The 19,940-nt window shown below is 43.4% G+C and overlaps 1 protein-coding gene across 7 annotated transcripts in view; it reads right to left on the bottom strand.

The window, feature by feature from the left end:
• The window catches only part of SV2C (synaptic vesicle glycoprotein 2C), a 239,131-nt gene that overhangs the window by 88,246 nt on the left and 130,945 nt on the right, over positions 1-19,940 (bottom strand). For all 7 annotated transcript variants that reach the window (XM_021084456.1, XM_021084455.1, XM_021084457.1 and 4 more), the window contains one exon: positions 17,390-17,541. In XM_021084456.1, coding sequence (XP_020940115.1) covers positions 17,390-17,541 — 152 coding nt within the window. The remainder of the gene's footprint in view (positions 1-17,389; positions 17,542-19,940) is intronic.

The raw sequence follows: 19,940 nt of genomic DNA, 5'->3' as shown, positions 1-19,940 counted from the left end.
ACTGGCCATCTCAGTTTTAAACTTTTCATTTGAAATCAAATGAAATCATGATCTTCACATCCCATCTTCCCTTCTTGCCCCAGCCCCTCCAACCCTCTACCTAACCCGTCAGGCTGATGTGCTCCTCCATCTCATTTGTAACACCGTTTGTATGTTGAAGCACATAGCGGAATTCAAGGTGGCTCCAGCAAAACTCCCAGCTGAACTCCCAAATCCGTCATAGAATCCATTTGAGAAAGGAATGCTCTAAACCCACAGGGTGAAATAGCAAAGATGAGAAGAAAAGCTTAGATTCAGGACTCTTCATTGTTATCCAAGTACAGGTGTTTCTCTGCACTTTGACCTTAGCCTAGAAGCATCTCTGGCTTCCAGCATGGGGGGCAGATACAGTGTCAATACACAACGTTTGTCACCCCCAAAGTGCAGTGTAATATCTCATTAAGCAACTTGTATAAAGGCTAAATCTCAGTTTGTTTAGCAGTGATGGCGGGGGGGGGGGAGGTCATAGAATCCAGTTCTTTGTAGGATAATTTAGACAGAAAAATTATATTGATTCCATGACCCTCAACTGACTTCCTAGCCCTTGTCAATCATATCACTAAAAAATGCTTTGATTTGTTGAGAAGACTGGGAAAGAGAATATGCAAATGATCAAAAGAGGTCATTTCTTCTCCTTCCATGGTACCAAACAACCAACGAGAGTATGTTCTAGTTGGCTCAGCTCATTTGGTTAAGATTTACAGTGACCACTCTGCTCCAGCCCATGCTACTTTTTTTTTTTTTACCTTTCTTGCCTCCTTTAATTTTGCCATACTTAGAACCTGACCACTGTCATGTCCATAGCGCACAGTTCTCAGACTATTTCCCAGTCTCTTTGCAAGTGTCCTTCTGGAGCCTCAGGGCTATTTTTGTCTTGTATATTCCACAGAGTGGTGGGAAAGCACAGCTGAAGAGCTTATTGAGGAATGGCATAAGAACGAGGACTAAGTGGATAATGCAATTCAATCTGTTCTCCAGTGGAAACATGCTCTCACATTTCATGAAAGATTAGGCACTTCCTAAAGAAGCAGCACCTTCCAAATTTGAGAAGAATCCCTTTAAGAATTAGTAAGAGTCTGCCATCATGCCTTCCACCTCAAATTCTGTCCTACTTAATATATTCTTCTAAGCAAGCTATTCTAGGCATTAATTGTGTACTTTCTGGAGTTACATAGTTAGGCTCCGTGGGGTCCAGTTTTGCTGAATGGCCACATTTGCTGAGATGCCACACCTTGGGCTTGCCTTGAGACCCACCAAAAGCAACTCAGAGCAAATCTAAGCTCGATTTTGACAGAGACAGTTGCATAAAATATAAACACTAAATCATCCCGTAAGAGAATGGAAGCTCCCAGGTCTTTGAGCACCAATGCCTTTGCTGGTAGGTTATGTAAAAGTCAAAGTTTGGCTTACTCCTTACAAATGAAAGAATACTGCACTTACAGAAAACAGATGGGCAGTGCTGTAACACTTCGCCTTAACCATCTGGGCAAGTGCAGGGAGCATTCCCTCTGGGGACCCTACTACACATATGGCAAATAAATGTTCAGGTTCTGTAGCGTGTACTTTAAGATATTAGGAAAGCCTTCTCTACCTACACAAAACTGTAAATACTTCCTGCCTTCTAAGCCAGTTCAGTATTATTTATGGAAATCTAGGGAACGATCATATGTTCAAACAAGGAATATTTTAGAAGATGACAATTTTTATGTCCCTCCAGGTGAAAGTTAATTGAGAAGCACAGGAGTTAAGTTACCAAGACTTGGTAATGGTGCTAATTGTAAGCCTTGGATAAAAGACCTAATTAGGTTAATGACAAATTCAGCCCAGCAAGGGTATTTTCAGGACACTTTTTTTCGAAGACACACACACACACACACACATTTTGTCTAGTTCAGAATACTGAAATGTGCAGAGAAATGAGGTGGGGAGAGCTTATGGAACCATAGGGCTATCCTTAAGACCTTATTTTAGAGAGAAAAAAAGATAAGTGCTTCAGAGTTAGGTTTTGTAATAAGTATCTAACAAGAGAAACATAAACAAACAAACAAACCAAATAATCCCCAATGCCTTCAAGGGAGGAGGTGCTTTTGGTGGCTGGAAGGCCCTTTCTTTGCTAAGACCACAATGGGGCTGCTATGGACTGACCCATGTCTCCCTCAAATTCATATGTGAAAGCCTTAACCTCCAATGTGGCTGTACCTGGAGTTAGGGTCTTTAGGAATTAATTAGTGCTAAATGAGGCCATAAAGGCAGGACCCTGATTGGTTATAAGAAGGGGAAGACAGATCTATCTTCCACATGAGGACGTGGCAAAAAGACCACAGGAACAGAGCCCTCAACCAGAAACGAATGATTGGCATCTTGCTCTTAGATTTCTCAGCTTTCAGAACTGTGAGAAAATACATTTCTGTGGTTTAGGCCACCCAATCAATGGTTTTTGTTATGGTAGCCCAAGCAGAGCAATACAGATAGTACCCAAGTTTGGAGTTAGAAGCTGAATTTCTCCGCATAAGAAAGGAGAGTGGGGGTGGGCAATGCAGTTAGATTCCTGGGGGGAAGGAGCCTGGAAGCCAGTGAAGCAGCAGCCTGTGTGGGGAAGGGGAGACAGAAGACATAATGTAGCCTTTGGAGGGAACACAAACGTCAAATGAGGATTTATGAAGTTGTGGGATAAAAGGGTTGTGATGTAAAAACCTCTTCCATGCCTTAGGACATTTTTGGTAACATAATTTTTCTCTTTTTATGGCCAAATGAAGTTCCTGGGCAGTAACGCTGGATCTTTAACCCACAGAGCGAGGCCAGGGATCCAACCCATATCTCAAGGACACAATGTCAGGTTCTTAACCTGTGGAGCTACAATGGGAACTCCCCAGTTAGATAATTTTTAAAATAACAGAACTTGGGGCATGATTGCTTTTTTTATGGCAAGTGGTGGTGGCTTAGCTCTTAGATGCTTGGGGAAGGGGCTGTGACAGCATCACCCGCATGGATGAGGAGAGGGATGGCTGCCATATGGGCCATAAATGCACATGGTAGGGACCTTAACAATCGCTCCAAATAACTCACTGTGTTGCTCTTTGAGGAAGTCTCTTAGCTTTGTCGTATCTGGAGAACATTTTGAAGAAACAAGAATCAAAAGACGGGTTCTAATTTCTAGTCTTTCATTTTCTGTGTCATTTTGGGAAATGACAAACCTTCTATGCAGCAGGCTCTCCATTCCAAAAATGGGAATAACACTGTTGCCTTTGTTCCCAAGATTATTAGAATAAAAATGCAAATTATTGCATTTGGAGTGGATAAGCAATGAGATCCCGTTGTATAGCATAAAGAACTCTAACTAGTCACTTGTAATGGAGCGTGATGGAGGATAATGTGAGAAAAAGAATGTATATATATATGTATGTGTGACTGGGTCACTTTGCTGTACAGCAGAAATTAACGGAACACTAAACTATGATAAAAATTAAAAAATTTTTTGAGTTAAAAAAAGATTTACATAAACACGTCCTTCAAAAAACTAGCACTAATTTTGTTTTCTACTTTTAATTTTGAAATTGAGTCACAGAAAGCTGCTAAGGTAGTACACAGTAAAGAGAGATGCCATGTACTCTTCACAAAGTTTCCTTCAGTGCTTGGAAATGATTAGATCTGAAGTAGCTGTAATACAATATCAAAAGCAGGGAACTGACAGTATAATGTATGTGTATAGTTCTTTGTTACTTGATCATGTGTGGATTTCTGTAACAACCTGCAATCAAGATGCTATTTTATCAACCCAAAGATCTTGGCTGGGGGCGGGGGGATGGGGCTGCCCAGCTATAGTCAAGCCCACTTCCCTTCTCCACACCACCTTTAGCTCCTGCCAACTGCTCATTTCTTCATCTCTATCTTCCAGAATGCTATGTGAGAATACCTTTTGAGACTCCCTTTTTTGTTCAGCAAAATGCCCCTGAGGTCTATACAAGTATACAAGCTGTTGTTCATTTCCTTTTACTGACGGTACAATTCTACTATACTGTAGACATTTTGGTTGTTTCCAATTTGGAGCCAATATAGATAAAAGTGTTCTGAACAACCATGTTCAGGTGTTTTGTTTTGTTTTGTTTTCTTTTCTTTTCTTTTTAAGCTCTTACCTGAGACATATGGAAGTACCCAGACTAGGGGTCGATTTGGAGCTGCAGCTGAAGCCTACGCCACAGCCACGGCAATGCAAAATCTGAGCCTCATCTGTGACCTACACTGCAGCTGTGGTAATGCTTGATCTTTAACCCATGGACCGAGGCTAGGGATTGAACCCATATCCTCACAGACACTAGTCAGGTTCTTAACCTGCTGAGCCACAATGGGAACACCATGTACAAGTTTTTGTGTGGACGTACATTTTCATGTCTCCTGGGTAAATGCTCAGGAGTGCAACTGGGGGTTGTATGTTAGGTGTGTCTACTTTTTTTTTTTTTAAAGAGAACTCCCCAATTATTTTCCAGAGTGGTGGTACTATTTTTTTTTTTTTTGTCTTTTTTTGCCATTTCTTGCACTGCTCCTGCGGCATATGGAGGTTCCCAGGCTAGGGGTCGAATCGGAGCTGTAGCCACTGGCCTACTCCAGAGCCACAGCAACGCAGGATCCGAGCCACGTCTGCAACCTACACCACAGCTCACGGCAACGCCGGATCGTTAACCCACTGAGCAAGGGCAGGGACCGAACCCGCAACCTCATGGTTCCCAGTCGGACTCGTTAACCACTGTGCCACGACGGGAACTCCTGGTGGTACTATTTTGAGTTCCCACCAACAATGCATAAGACATGCAGTATCTGCATCCTCCCCAGCATTTGGTGTTGCCATTAATTTTTAAAACTAATTTTTATGCTATAAAATGTATTCATCACTTGTGTTCAAGACAAACCCTAATGCTAACAGCTCTTACAGGAGGCACTTCTATTTATAGTAAATGAAATCAACTTTTCTGGTTTTATTTATTGTAGACAGAGGTGGCACCACCTCTGCTGAAGATCAAGGTCTCCTGGATTCATGGAAGACAGTCTGCTAGTGAGGCTGGGGTTCACATTCATTTTGGGGAATCCAGTCAACTGTGAGCTGAGCACCAGGGAAGGCTGGTCTGCTGAAAGGCTGCAGAAGATTCACTTGTCCAGGGCTTTCTAGAGCCTTGTACCTACATTTTCTGAAACCAACATGTAAAGGCTACATGAGCCCAAACTGTATCCACCTTCATATGGGCCCAGATTCTCCTCCTGACGCACATTAGCATGTACTAAGCACTTTCTCTGAATGAGGGCCTGGGATACCTTGTCTATAATAATCATGTGTTAGTAATTACAATTTACTAAGGACTGAATATTACAAAGAAAACAGCTCTCTCTCCATGACTTCTGAAGAACAACCAAATATCAAAGCTCCTTGGTGCAGTGGAAACAGAAGCTGTATACTCTGAGCTTGTTTTTCTTAGATTGTTTTCTTTGGGTTCAGGTGCTGACATTTTGAGTTCACTGATGGCCCCGACAGCCACCCAAGGAAGGATTCCCTCAGTTCCTGCTGTTATCCAAGCTTGGCTCTTTAGTCTTCCTGATCATTCTGTGTGCTGGTTAAGTTGGCCAGAGTTGCTTTCCATTATGGGCATCCAAAAATGAGTATAAAAGGGCCATGTTTAAACTTTAGATGATTGTTGTACAACTATAAATGTAATAAAATTCACTGAGTCATTTTGTTAATAATGATTTTTATTTTTTCCATTATAGCTGTGTTTTAATAATGATTTTTATTTTCATTGAGTAATTAAAAAATTAAAAAATAAAAGTCAAAGGTACATCTTTAAAAAAAAAGGAAACTTTAGACTGTGAACTACATAAACTTTACTACAAGATTTTTCCAGAGGAAGAAAAAATGGTGCAGCAGAGATGGCTAGTTGTCCCCTAACAGCCACACTATCTTGATTTGTATTTTCCTTGCTGCCTGGAATAGAAGACTGCTATATACATTTCCGAGATGCCCTTGCAGCTAGACATGGGCACGTGTTGAAGTTCTGGCCAATGAGATTTCAGTGGATTTGGGTGAGACTTCTAGGAAGAGTCTTGATGGGGGCACAGACACATCCTTTTACATCTTTTCTGCTTCGTGCTGCCTATGATGTGGACCTACTGGTTGGAATGTGCTAAGAATGGTGGAACTCCGAGATGAGAGGAATTGGGACCTTTGATGACGACAACTGTGGAGCCCTGCCTCCATCCAGGCTTCTTTTATGTCGTACAAAACAAATTTGTCTTATTTGTGCCTGTTCTTTTTTTTTTTTTCTTTTATATGCAGTCAATCCTAATCTTAACTCATAGAGATGGTGAAGAAATGGAAAGTGGGGTTCTGGGAAGAACTTTGAGGGCAGTGGTTTCCCAGGGTTCAAAAGAAAGCATTTGCTAATTTCCAGCTTCTATGCTCATATCTGCTTCAAAATCATGGTTGCTACTATACCAATTTATATGAGTGTGTATGTGTGTATTTTTATGTATATGTATATGTCTTCTACCCTGTATTTCATAATGCTTTTTGAACAAACTATTATGAGGACATTAAATTCATAAAATCCTGTTTGGTGACATTTCAAAACAAGGATTAAGTAATTGGTATAATTTGCATCAACACTGTTCAATACAACAAATGAATTCCGAGCCTAATATTCAAATATATAGTATTGAGGGCAATAATCACATGGTTTCCTACCCTCACTTAAGTTAGTTTTTGAGAGTGGTACCATAAAAATGCATTCACTAAAGCAGAAAGCAATTCTCGTATCGTCTCAACTTGCTCTTGAAAAGGCTTTTATCAATGTCACTTATGCTAATACAGTTTGATAACTATTCTGAAACAACTGGTGTCATTCATAATTCTATTTATATCATTTTCTGCATTTTAAAACATTGTTCCGAAAGGAAGTCTATAGGCTTCACCTGACTATGTGAGGGATGGATTACAAACCCCAGCTCACCTAGCAGCATCACCTAACAGCATCACCTAGCAGCATTACCTAGTAGCATTAGTAGCCAAGGAGCCTCTGTTACTTATGTCAAGGCATGAGCGGGAAAACTGCCATGTTTTTTAAGCCTGCTTTTCCATTTTAGGATCATATGTGTAAGATATGAAAAATAAGAAGGAAAACCTCAACTAAAATTTGAGTCAGGAAAGCCAGCAGAGGGAGCTCTCGGGCATTATCACTTCCCATCATTTGTTTGCACTTGCCTCCATTCGCATGCACAACCAGAAGAGTGCTTAGTACTCCCAAACATGGAAAAGTCTACTTTCTATCCAGAGGGAAGACTTTCCTTGCCCAGCAATAGCCCAGCCAATAAGAAGTGCCACAGCTCAGCCGATGAGAAGCCACCACCACCCTGAACGCTGGCTTTCTTTCAATGAACTTTCCTTTGGAATAGTCCCTCCCGACTTTCCTCTTTTCTCTATAAAAGCAAGTCCACTCTTTGGGTTGTGGGATGGAAATCCCGTGAAATTGGATTGTGATGATCATTATACAACTACAGATGTGATAAATTCACTGAGTAATAAAAAACAAAAACGGAAAAAATAAAACAAACAAACAAAAAGCAAGTCCACTCCTTTGTTCTCTGGATTTGCCTATGGTCTGCCATAGCTTGCATTTCCCAAACTGCAATTCCCCCGGCTACAACAGAATTTTGCTTGTAAAATAACTGCCTATTTTATTATTAAACTTAACAAAAATAATGCGCCTGGTAGAATGCCTGGGACATGGAAGGGTCTCAACAAATGACGGACAGCCCCCTTTCTGAGGAGCTTGAATGGAAGAGTTATGACCTGAGCTCCATGGTGATTGGCTTGACAGATGATAAAGGGGGCGCCTCCTCAGAGTTAACTACACAAACCTCCAAGGTTAGAGTGAGAGTTGAAAAACTCTGTAGAACTCTCCAGCTCTCCAGGAGGTAGACACATCTTTTGAGTCTGTGGAAGCAGTTGGTTTTTTTTTTTTTTTTGGTGGGGGAGGGGCAGGGGGAGGTTCTATTTGCACCCCAGCTGATAAATGTGTTTTCCCAGGTGATGCTCCTAGAATGAGGATAGAGGCAGGAGAGCTGGCTCGTGGCCATGTTTATGAATGGGAGACTTCTGGAGTTCCCATCATGGCTCAGTGGCTAACGAATCCAACTAGGAACCATGAGGTTTTGAGTTTGATCTCTGGCCTCGCTCAGTGGGTTAAGGATCTGGTGTTGCCATGAGTGTGGTGTAGGTTGCAGATGCGGCTCAGATCCCACATTGCTGTGGCTCTGGCATAGGCCAGTGGCTACATCTTGGATTAGACCCCTAGCCTGGGAACCTCCATGAGAGCGGCCCTAGAAAAGACAAAAAGACAAAAAAAAAAAAAAAAAAAAAAAAAAGACAAAAAAAAGAATGGGAGACTTCTGAAATAGCTGCTTCTGGGTACCATGAAAAATGAAACATACTCACAAAAGAAATGGCCGTTCACTTAAACTATGGTAATGCTTTTTTTGATTTCATGTCCATTTCTTAAGCCCTTAAAGACTCTGTCATTATGGTTTTTCTGGCCGATGTATCATAAGACTGCGTGAGAAAACTGAGCCACAGAGTGAAGGAAATCTGAATCCAAGGGTCATTTTGTTAAAACGAAAGATTGGATTGATCCTAAAATGGACAAATTAAGAAATTATATTGGTATATGCTGATGCAGGAAATTGATTCCCTTTTTTTTTTTTTTTTTTTTTGTCTTTTTGCCATTTCTTGGGCCGCTCCCGCGGCATATGGAGGTTCCCAGGCTAGGGGTTGAATCGGAGCTGTAGCCACCGGCCTACACCAGAGCCACAGCAACACAGGATCCGAGCCATGTCTGTGACCTACACCACAGCTCATGGCAACGCCAGATCGTTAACTCACTGAGCAAGGGCAGGGATTGAACCCGCAACCTCATAGTTCCTAGTCAGAGTCATTAACCACTGCGCCACAATGGGAACTCCTAGGAAATTTTTTTTTTTTTTGTCTTTTTTTTGTTGTTGTTGTTGCTATTTCTTGGGCCGCTCCCGCGGCATATGGAGGTTCCCAGGCTAGGGGTTGAATCGGAGCTGTAGCCACCGGCCCACGCCAGAGCCACAGCAACGCGGGATCCGAGCCGCGTCTGCAACCTACACCACAGCTCACGGCAACGCCGGATCGTTAACCCACTGAGCAAGGGCAGGGACCGAACCCACAACCTCATGGTTCCTAGTCGGATTCGTTAACCACTGCGCCACGACGGGAACTCCAGGAAATTGATTCCCTTTGCAATGTCTTACTCAGAAACACTTGAGCGTAAAATCTTCAGGGCCATGACATACAATGAAGTAAGGCAAAGCTGGGTGGTCACCCAGGCTTGGGGTAACTGGATGCCTGCCTGTTCTTGCTGGGCAGTTCTCTTTTTAGCCCTCCCCTGCCATCCTGGAGTGGGCACAGAACACAGTGGCGTGCCTTACAAGTTCCACTCTCTTTTTATCCATCTCCACAACCTTCAAATGATAAGTGAACAGTTAAGAAAACATAGGAACCAGTGGTTTTGCTCATCCCAGTTCCTTCTTGCTCCCCCGACCTCACCTTCAGCCCCATCTGTGGAAAGAAAAGACTATACCAAATGAACAACTGTGTCAGGCACTGCACTAAAGAATCACTTTTTGTATACAGTCCTTTAGTACAGCAACCCTGTAATGGGTATTATGTCCATTTTATAGATGAGGAAACTGAGGGCCACAGAGCCTAAGTAACTGCTCTAAAGGTGACAAAGCCAGAGAATGGCAGAGCTGGCTTGGAACCAGGGCCTGCAACAGCAACAGAGCCACAGCAACACATATCTAAGCCCATGCTGATAACCACTCCGCTGACTGCCTGTGTCCAGAGTGTAGAACACCTTGCAGCCGAGACAGAGCTTGTCTCTAGGGACGTCTGTGTAACCCACAGGCCAGTGGTGATGTGTGCCAGCAGGTGAAGGCCAGCAGGATCTTGTTCTTTCTCTGAGGAGGGCACCATGGCCTTTAAAATTGGTCTTTATATAGGGTGTGCACTTTAAGTATGAATTCATCCAACAAATAAGGGAGTGGAAGACTGATTCATTGGGTTACAGGTCATCAGTTTTATAGTTATCACTTTTTCCTTGGTTCGCTCCACTATCTTACATTTTTTCCTATTTTTTCTTCTCTCTGCTCCCTCTGATCTTCTCACCCTCTGGGTGAAGTTTATATATTCTATGCATTTTAGGTCCTTCTCCCTCTTCTTTTCCTGAAGCTCTGAGCTCACACTGGGCCATAATGGCAGCATCTAGGTATCTGACCTAGGATAGGAATCTGATAGCAATAACAGCTACCACTTTTTCCTCACTACTTAAAAATCCAGTTTAATATGGAAAAAAAGAATAGGAACTACATAGTATAGTGCATCATTATAATAATTCTTGTGTGTATCCTTCTCATCACAAGTAGCAATAGTTACTTATGATTTTTTTAAATTTACAGTTACAGTTACCATTTCTGAGCACTAGTTATGAACTAGGTGCATTAACATGATCATTACATTTAATCTCAAGACGCTGACTTCGGACATAGGGCTGGGGGACTGAAACACTTGACAAAGCTCACATGCCTGAAAGCAGAGGGGCTGAGATTCAGAATGAGCTATCACTGTCTTTTTTTTTTTAATGGTTTGATTTGATTATTATTATTCTTTAATTGTTATTTCCCCAATACAATTTTTTTTCTAGTACAACATGGTGACCCAGTTACACATACATGTGTACATTCTTTTTTCTCATATTATCATGCTCCATCGTAAGTGACTAGACATAGTTCCCAGTGCTACACAGCAGGATCTCACTGCTGATCCATTCTATCACTGTCTTTACTCACGCTTGGCCACAGTGTCTTCCTTCCTGTGAACAAAATGTCCCTTAGTGTTCCCTGTTTCCTTCTTCCACTAGACAGTTCTTTGACTATCCCTTCCTCTCTGCATCCCAGCTTCACCATCAGGGAGAAGAAATGTACCAGCTTCACACATCTTATAACTGAAGGCAGGAGAAGCCAGCTTGTTAATTCAGGCAACCTCAGAACTATGTGAATTTTTAAGCCCAGACATCACACTGTGGCTGGGGGTGGAGGGTGGGCTTCATGGGGACCCCCCCTTCCCCTGACCCCCCGGCCCCAGCTAAGGGCCATTCATTGGAGGTGGTGGATGGGGCTGCTGTAGGGCCACTCTGTGGGCTTTAAGAGCTGAGGCACTTGTGCTGAACCGAGAGCCTTCCCACTTGGCTAAATGTCCTTGCTGCTCTGTGTCACACACCTCAGCAGGGGACAACACTCCATCTGATGTGCACGCAAACTTAAAAGAAAATGACAACAGAGGGTTTAATGGAGCGGACAGCACTGCAACTCGGCGGCAACCCCAAAGTTCAATGAAAGCTCTCAGCCAAGGAGGGAAAGTGCCTGTGATTCAACTCCCTTGCTCCACTTTCCCTTAAGGCATGGGAGGGGGGGAGGGGGGCTTCCAGTAAATGCTGAGATGCCCTGATTCACGGGGGAAGGGGGACGGGGAGAAAGGCTGCAGACAACCTTTGCACCTGTGCATTCTGTTCCTGGACACCATGCTTGTTTTTTGTGAACCAGAAGCTGGTCCTCACTGTGGGTCAGGAGCTGTGGGCTTGAGAGTGGGTATGGGGTCAAGAGGAAGTGCCCCTTGGAACACCCTGTGCTCAGATGCTGCAGGCATCTGAGCTTTGAGGCGAGGTCATTTCCCACTGGGTAGGCTCTTCTCCCACACTCCCTTGCTTTATGGGGACTGCTCTTAGCCACAGGGGGAGCCCCATTCTAAAAGCTTCAGGCTGGGAGGACCTGTCACAAGGGCGGTGGCAGGCAGGAAAGGTGCCTGGTGTGCTGACATCCCAGACACTGCCTCCCAACATCTTTCCAATGTGGGAACCTTCAGATGTTGGTGACCTGCTGTCTCTAGGAAAGTTTTCAGCCCCAAGACCAGTGACATGAAGGTAAAGCACATTGTCACCTGATGCTGGTACAGAAACTCAGCTTGGCAGATGGCCAGGTGGGTCCGTGGTCCATCAGAAACTCTTGGCACAACCCACACCTGAACTTGCCAGCCCTTGAAGCAGTCCAAACATCCTTTCTGGAAATTATGCCTAACTTTCTAGGAATCCCTCCAGGTTTCCTTTCTACATCCTTAGTGACCAGCTCAAGGTCTGCTTTGCATCAGAAGCTTGTCTGGAGCCAGAATTCAGGTCTCCTGGCATTAGGCTCAGGCTCTGTGCACTGAGAGCTCGGCCACAAATGCAGAAAGGCGATGCCCAGAAACACAGCAGCACCTGCGTTCCCCACGACTTGATGTACGTACCATTTATCCCTTGACATCCTTTTCATGTGGATGGAGCTTATTGATTCTTTCCCTCCAGAGAAAATGCTATTATCAGTGTGAGAAGGGCCAGTACCTGGCTCTGAGTCACTTTATTATGCCCTGAATTCCTTCTCTGTTGGGTGAAAATTCAATAGACTGTACCGGTGGCAGTGCTTAGAGGTCTCCTGAATAAAACAGGATGCAGGGGCAAGGACCTGCATGCTCTTGTTATTTCTGTGGGCTGTGGAGTCATTTATACCTTGAGAATTTCAGAGGGAATAAAAGAAACCTTATTTTTTTCAAAGGCTGTAGAGAAAGTGGATGGACTTTTAACCCTTTGTCTTTTTTTTTTTTTGGCCACACCTGTGGCGTATCAGGCTAGGGATCAAACTCGTGCCACAGCAGAGACAATGCCAGATCCTTAACCTGCTGAGCCACCAGGGAACTCTTTTCAAGCAAAGAAAAAAGAAGTGTCACAGGAAAGAAGAGATACCTACATGTAAAAGTTACTTTTTCTTTTTTTTTCTTTTTTTGTCTTTTGTCTTTTTTTTAGAGTCACACCTGCGGCATATGGAGGTTCCTAGGCTAGGGATCTAATGGGAGCTGTTGCTGCCAGCCTATGCCACAGTTACAACAACTCGGGACCCGAGCCACATCTGTGACCTACACCACAGTTCACGGCAATGCTGGATCCATAACCCACTGAATGAGGCCAGGGACTGAACCCGCAACCTCATGGTTCCTAGTTGGATTTGTTTCCGATGTGCCATGACGGGAACTCCTCAAAGTTACTTTTTTTTTTTTTTTTTTTTTTGTCTTTTTGCCTTTCCTAGGGCCGCACCTGCAGCATATGGAGGTTCCCAGGATAGGGGTCTAATAGGAGCTGTAGCCACTGGCCTATGCCAGAGCCACAGCAACGCCAGATCTGAGCCACATCTGCGACCTACACCACAGCTCACAGCAACGCTGGATCCTTAACCCACTGAGTGAGGCCAGGGATCGAACCTGCAACCTCATGGTTCCTAGTCGGATTCATTAACCACTGAGCCATGACAGGAACTCCCTCAAAGTTACTTTTTAAGTGAAATTCCCAACTGGATGAACACAAGGGCCTGGATGAAAACAACATATTAAAACTCAAACACTGACTGAACTGGGTCAAGCTTGCTTTGTGCTCTCATTCACAGCTGCATGTACATACATGATGAAGTCCCAGAGGCTCCCATGATCACCCACTGGGAGAGATACGGAGCTGATGAACCTCAATCCTGGCTGCACATGAGAACCACCTGGGGGCTTTAAAAATTATCTACACTAAGTCCCCAGACCAGAGTATCTGATTCAGCTGATCTGGGGTAGGATCCAAGCACAGGTATTTTCAGGGGGTGGGGGAAGTGGTAAATGTCTATTAAAAAGTACATGTGAGGTGTTCCCGTCGTGGCGCAGCAGAAATGAATCTGACTAGGAACCACGAGATTGTGGGTTCAACCCCTGGCCTCGCTCAGTAGGTTAAGGATCTGGCACTGCCGTGAGCTGTGGTGTAGGTCGCAGATGCAGCTCAGATCTGGTGTTGCTGAGGCTGTGGTGTAGGTCCCCAGCTATAGCTCTGATTAGACCACTAGCTTGGGAACCTCCATATGCCATGGGTGCGGTCCTAAAAAGCAAAAAAATAAAAATCGGCACGTGAAAAGTGTCACCTCTATATGGCAACATACAAAAATCTTGAGCACCCAGCTTAATAAATTTTTATGAATGAATACTCTTGAAACTCACCCCCCTCCCCATCAAGATACTGAACATCATCATCCCCTATTAGCCTCAGCACAGGACTTTTTTGGGGGGGTTGTCTTTTTTTTAGGGCCGCATGCACGGCACATGGAGGTTCCCAGTCTAGGGGTCAAATTGGAGCTGTAGCTGCTGGCCTACGCCACAGCCACAGCAATGCCAGACCCGAGCCTCATCTGCAACCTACACCACAGCTCATGGCAATGCCGGATCCTTAACCCACAGATCGAGGCCAGGGATTGAACCTGCAATTTCATGGTTCCTAGTCAGATTCATTTCTGCTGCACCACGATGGGAACGCCAGCACAGGACTTTTAAAATTAAACTCTTTGAGTCTGAAAAAATTAAAACTCTGCAAGTTGCAGGAATCTAATAATGAACTCGACAAGGGTATTTTAAAAATCTCCCCTGTTGATTCTAATACACAGACAGGATTAATAGCAGTCATTTTCTGTTTTTGCCACACTTTGGGCCATGGGAAGCCTTCAGTAAAGGTTTTAGATTTTTGTTACTGATTTCTTAACCAAGTTGTTATATAAATTCATATATATAAATTCACCTCAGCCTCAGATACATTTAATTTTGTTGTACTGAGATTATCTTTATAAATTTTCATACATTGTTTATGATTCACAACCTCCCTCTTTCTGCCTACATATGGTTTAGGTGGCCCTTTCTGTTCTAAATAAGAATACCTTATGAGTGCTTGGGAGAAATAAAGATGGAGTTCATACTAGTTTTTTGTGGGCTGGCCACTGACTGATGGTTGGCAAGGAGAGACAAAGCCTGGAGCCCTCCATAGGGCTCCCTGCAGTTCAAGGGCAGGTATGTGGGGAAGGCAGGAGTCCAGGAACAGAAGCAAAACGAAAAGCAATCATGTTCAGGCCTGGTGGAAAGGCAGAGACCACAGAGGCTAGCCTGAGTTATAAGTTTAGGGAGGCCAACAGGAGAAATTCTGAGATATGATGGGAAGGGAAGGCCAGGAAGGGGAGAGCAATCAAGCTGGAAGCCAAGGAGCTGTGCTGTCACCAGAGGCTGAGACACTCTGGCCTCTGAAGGAATCCAGCTGCTGAGTAAAGCGGCCAGGTTGTGCCCTGCATGAGTGATGGGCAAAGACAGCGGGTGGGGCTGCATTTGTCTTCCACCTGGACGAGGCACCTGATTTTCATTTGCACAAAGGCTGCAAAGGGACTAGTGGTGGCTCTGGAGGCAATTCTGGGTACAGCTGGACTCTGCCCAGGCATCTCTTTTGTTTCCAAAGAGGCAATTCCTTATGTGGTGGCTAAGTGATTTTTCCATTTGGAAAGTGAACTGAGAGGGGTGGGAGTTAGATGCCACCATGGAGGGTGGGGGCGGTGGGAGGTTCTGTAGGTGGCTGACATCCTCAGGTCCCAGACGAAGGAGGAGAATCTCCCTTTAATTCCTCAGATGGTGGCAAAAGACAAGCCTCACGGTAGATGAGTAACTGCCTGTATGAGGCCCAAAAGTGACCCAAGAGTCTAAAGATGAGAAACTCATCACATTCAAATGTTTACTTGGCAAAGATAGGTTCTCCCAGGCCCAGTAACAAGTTCTTATGTCTTTCATGGTTTATTTGTTTGTTTTTTTTTATAAAATACAATTTTGGTTTGCATATAAATTTTTAGGTTTATTAAGAGTGTGACAATATGAATTTTGTAGTTCAGAATGTAAAATAAATCACAAGGCATCTGAAAACTGAATTCTGCCCTATCTTTGATTTTTTTGGGGGGCTAAACCCATGGCATGTGGAAGTTCCCTGTTCAGGGGTCAAACCTGCACCATAGCAGTGACCCAAGCTGCTGCAGTGACAACATCAGATCCTTAACCGCTAGGCCACCAGGGAACCCCTATCTTGTCTTTGATTTTAGCAATGAGTTAAATTCACTTAAGGGTTGCTCCCTAACAGAATTATGCTTTATAAGGACAAGTTATTTTGTTCTTTAAGAGGAAAAAAAAGCGGAAAAACAAAAAATGAGCAAAGAGTGAATTTTTGAAATCTGATTTTTAGATTGATCAGTTTTTTTTTTTTTTTTTTTTGTCTTTTAAGGGCCATACCTGTGGCATATGCAAGTTCCCAGGCTAGGGGTCAAACTGGAGCTGCAGCTGCAGGTCTATGCCACAGCAACGGCAATACCAGATCCAGACCACACCTGTGGCCTATACTGCAGCTTGTGGCAAAGCCAGATCCTTAACCCACTGAGCGAGGCCAGGAATTGAATCTCACATCCTTGCAGATACTATGTAGGGTTTTTAACCCACTAAGCCATAACGGAAACTCCTTGATTAGATTTTAGCTAGAAAAAAAGAGTGAGTTTTTGAAGTCATGATGGTTTTAATTTGGGCAGTATTCATATTTTGTCAACTTGAGCCTGTTTTCATGCACACACACACACACACACACACTTATAATACCCCCACCCACGTAACCACATAACCAGAACACATCCTCTCCTAGATTCTGTTGACCTAGCCCCAGGATTTCATTGTTTTTGGGTGAAGCAACTGTGAGCCTGTGGCTTCTGAGAGGTACAGTACTGTTCAGAAACAGGAAACCATCAAGTATTCTGAGGCGGCAGGAATACTAAGTGCTTAGGAGAAACAAGAAAGGTCTGCACAGCAAAGATGGTAGAATCACCTCTTAAGTTCTGCAAATTGATGGTCCTTGACAAGGTGGGTTTTCCATGTTCCCATCCCAGTTCTGATCTGTCAGAAAAGGTGAGGAGGGCATGGGCTGAGCCTTGGACAAAGCCCAGAGGAGACAAATCAAGGCACCTGTGTGTGCCTCATATGCACGAAAGTCCCAAGAACTGTAAATCACATGGCTTTATATGCTGATTGTGATATGTGTAGCCTTTCACCTCCACTTATGCCAGGACCCCAAAGTTGAGAGCACAAAGGCAACAGATGAAAGTGATGGCTTTAAAAACAGCAAAATGCAACAGTATTCCTAAAGGATCATTGGTAGTCTTACCTTATACAAATCTCTATACAGGAGGCAAAAACCCTAGACATGACAAAAGGGAAAAACATGATGATGATAGTGTTGTTCTCAAATCAGCATTTAAGAGAGAGGAAATGGATAAGAGTGGAGGCTGAAATATACAAGGTGACCACCCAGCTGGTGAGAGACTGGTCTCTTACCATAGTGCGGGATGATGGCCCAGGCCATGGCAGAGGCGTAGATGCCACCGATCATCCAGAACATGCAGAGCCAACTCAGATGCTCCCCCCGCTTCTCTCGGGCCAGCACTTCAGCAAAGTAGGAGAACACAGTGGGAATGGCTCCTCCAATCCTGCCAAGAGGTACAGAGGATACATGAAATCAGAGCCTGCATGGCCAATGTGAAATACAAAGGGTGGAGCCAGAGCAAGCTCTAACTGCACATGTTCTCTTTATATCCTAGTGTATCAGGAATATATATTCCCCATCATTTACTAACTTTATTCACAGAGACTCTATGTTTAAAATAAGCTTATTATCCCTCCATACACTTGAACCTGCAATTAAGCTACTTTACCAAAAGGGGGTAGTGGTGCCCTATTCATGTGCTTAATAGAGCTTACATTAAGATCTCCCCAGACTTTACGGTGGAATTACTACCTAAATTCCACATGTTTATCAAATGAATATTCTACATATTTATCAAAATATCATGCTATGTGGCATAATCTAAGGAATTTGTTCATTAACACATTTTTAAAAAGACACTATGATTATGCCCACCCTGTCCATGAAATGTGGACTTTAGAAACAGGTTTAAACACCTCTAGAGGGCTGTCTGCAATCCCACAGCACTGGTCCTGGAGCCTAAGGTGGCTGATATGCTGATAAACACAGGACCACCATGGTTGCTTTCTAGACTGGCTCTGGTCCCCATCCAGCAGATTCTGCTGAATGAGAACATGGGACAGGGGTACTGAGAGAGTCAAATCAAGAGCTACTGGTTTAGACTCCAACAGTCCAATGCTTCCTTCCAGTTAGGGTGATTATACTAGATGCTGACTGGTCTCTGAATATACGATATGAATAGTGCCTTCTACTCAGGTTAAGGGTTCTCAAATGAGAATCTACAGAATCAAAGTTTTGCTCATTCTAGGGAGACAGGCCATAAATCTCATCAGAATTTCAAATCGGTCTAGACTCCCAAATTTTAAGAGCCACTGCCTAAAAAGGTGAGGTAGTACGGGGAAAAATTACTATCATTCCAAACAACACGCGAATTCTTAAACATTTTTAAAAATGTGCAACAATATAAGCAAGTTGTAAAGACAACATCGAGTCATACAATTTAAAAAATATGTACTAATTCCTTTATGTTCAATTTCTGTAAGGAAAATTGCTACTGACATTTCATGTAAATTTGATGTCAAGGAGTAACACATGTATTTACCCACTGAGCAATAAGTGATTTCCTTAGAGCCTTTGATACGATAAAGAAGTATTGACAGTGATGTTAGCAAGTGCAATTAAGAGAAAGGTCATATCTGTAGCAAACTAGATGTATTGCATGAACTACAGGATTCATAATATCACTCTGCATCCACTGGCAGGTCAATGTATGGCGTCATTTTCATAAGTTTGCTCCTGCTTATAGCGATGCTGTAGTTTTCTGCTTCTGGATATGGGCAGACCACTTTGAACCATGTTTTTCAACCCCAGGCAACAAAATTAATTTAGGAGCTCTAAATGGCATTTTCAAAACTGAAATAGAGGTGAAAATTTTTGAGTGACACTCAAGTAATAAGGATAGATAACATTTCATGAAACTTCTGTCTCCATAATAAACATATTTGTAATGTATAATACATATTCACATATGAGTATATATATGTTTAATATATAACTATATATATAATGTATGATAAGTCATAATGTGCTTTTTTTTTTTTGGTCGTGCCCGTGGCATGTGAAAGTTCCCAGGCCAGGGATGGAACCTGTGCCACAGCCATGACCCGTGCCACTGCAGTGAGAATGACAGATCCTTAACCTGCTGCACCACAAGGGAACTTCACAGTGCTTCTTAGTGAGGGCTACTCTTGAAAGAGTTTAAAAATCACTAACTTAAAGCATTTATATCTGCTCCTCCAGGCTGTGACTGTGACAGTTAGACCTAAAATCCCTAGATATATGACTCCACATGACTTCAGATGCAGAGCATGGCTATCACACGAGGGGTAGCCAGTCTGGTCCCAGTCTATCAACCAGACCCCCAAACAAGAAGCAGCTGCACATGGGGGGGCATGCAGAGCTGGCCCAACACCACACTGCACCGAACCACACAGCTCTCTGTCTGGCTTCTTGAGGACTTCACACCATGCACTGACAGCTTAGTTGAATTTAAGAATTCAACAAAGCCTCGAACAGATATGAAATGGTTTCATTGCTGCACATAATTTTAATGGGAATAAAACGTCTGTGTGATAAATCACTTAGTGCTACTCCTTCTGTCATTTGATATGGAGAATCTGTTTCTCTGCACCATAAAGTGCCACGTCCCTACTCTGTGCCTTTAATTCTCAATGCATAGAAAGAGTCCCAGTTTTTACTGATTTTTCACACCCTAATGAATGTTTCTTCAGGAATGTGGCCATTCCATACGTAAGAGCTGTAACTCACACTTCATGAAGGCACAGTTGGGTGTTGGGATATGCCAGGCTGCTCTTAACCAAGATGAATGTTGTGCAGGGGTGG

Source organism: Sus scrofa, chromosome 2 (genome assembly GCF_000003025.6).
Source record: "Sus scrofa isolate TJ Tabasco breed Duroc chromosome 2, Sscrofa11.1, whole genome shotgun sequence".
Lineage (NCBI taxonomy): Eukaryota > Metazoa > Chordata > Mammalia > Artiodactyla > Suidae > Sus > Sus scrofa.
Note: the sequence above shows the minus strand (reverse complement) of the source record. Positions and strands in the feature narration are given on the sequence as shown.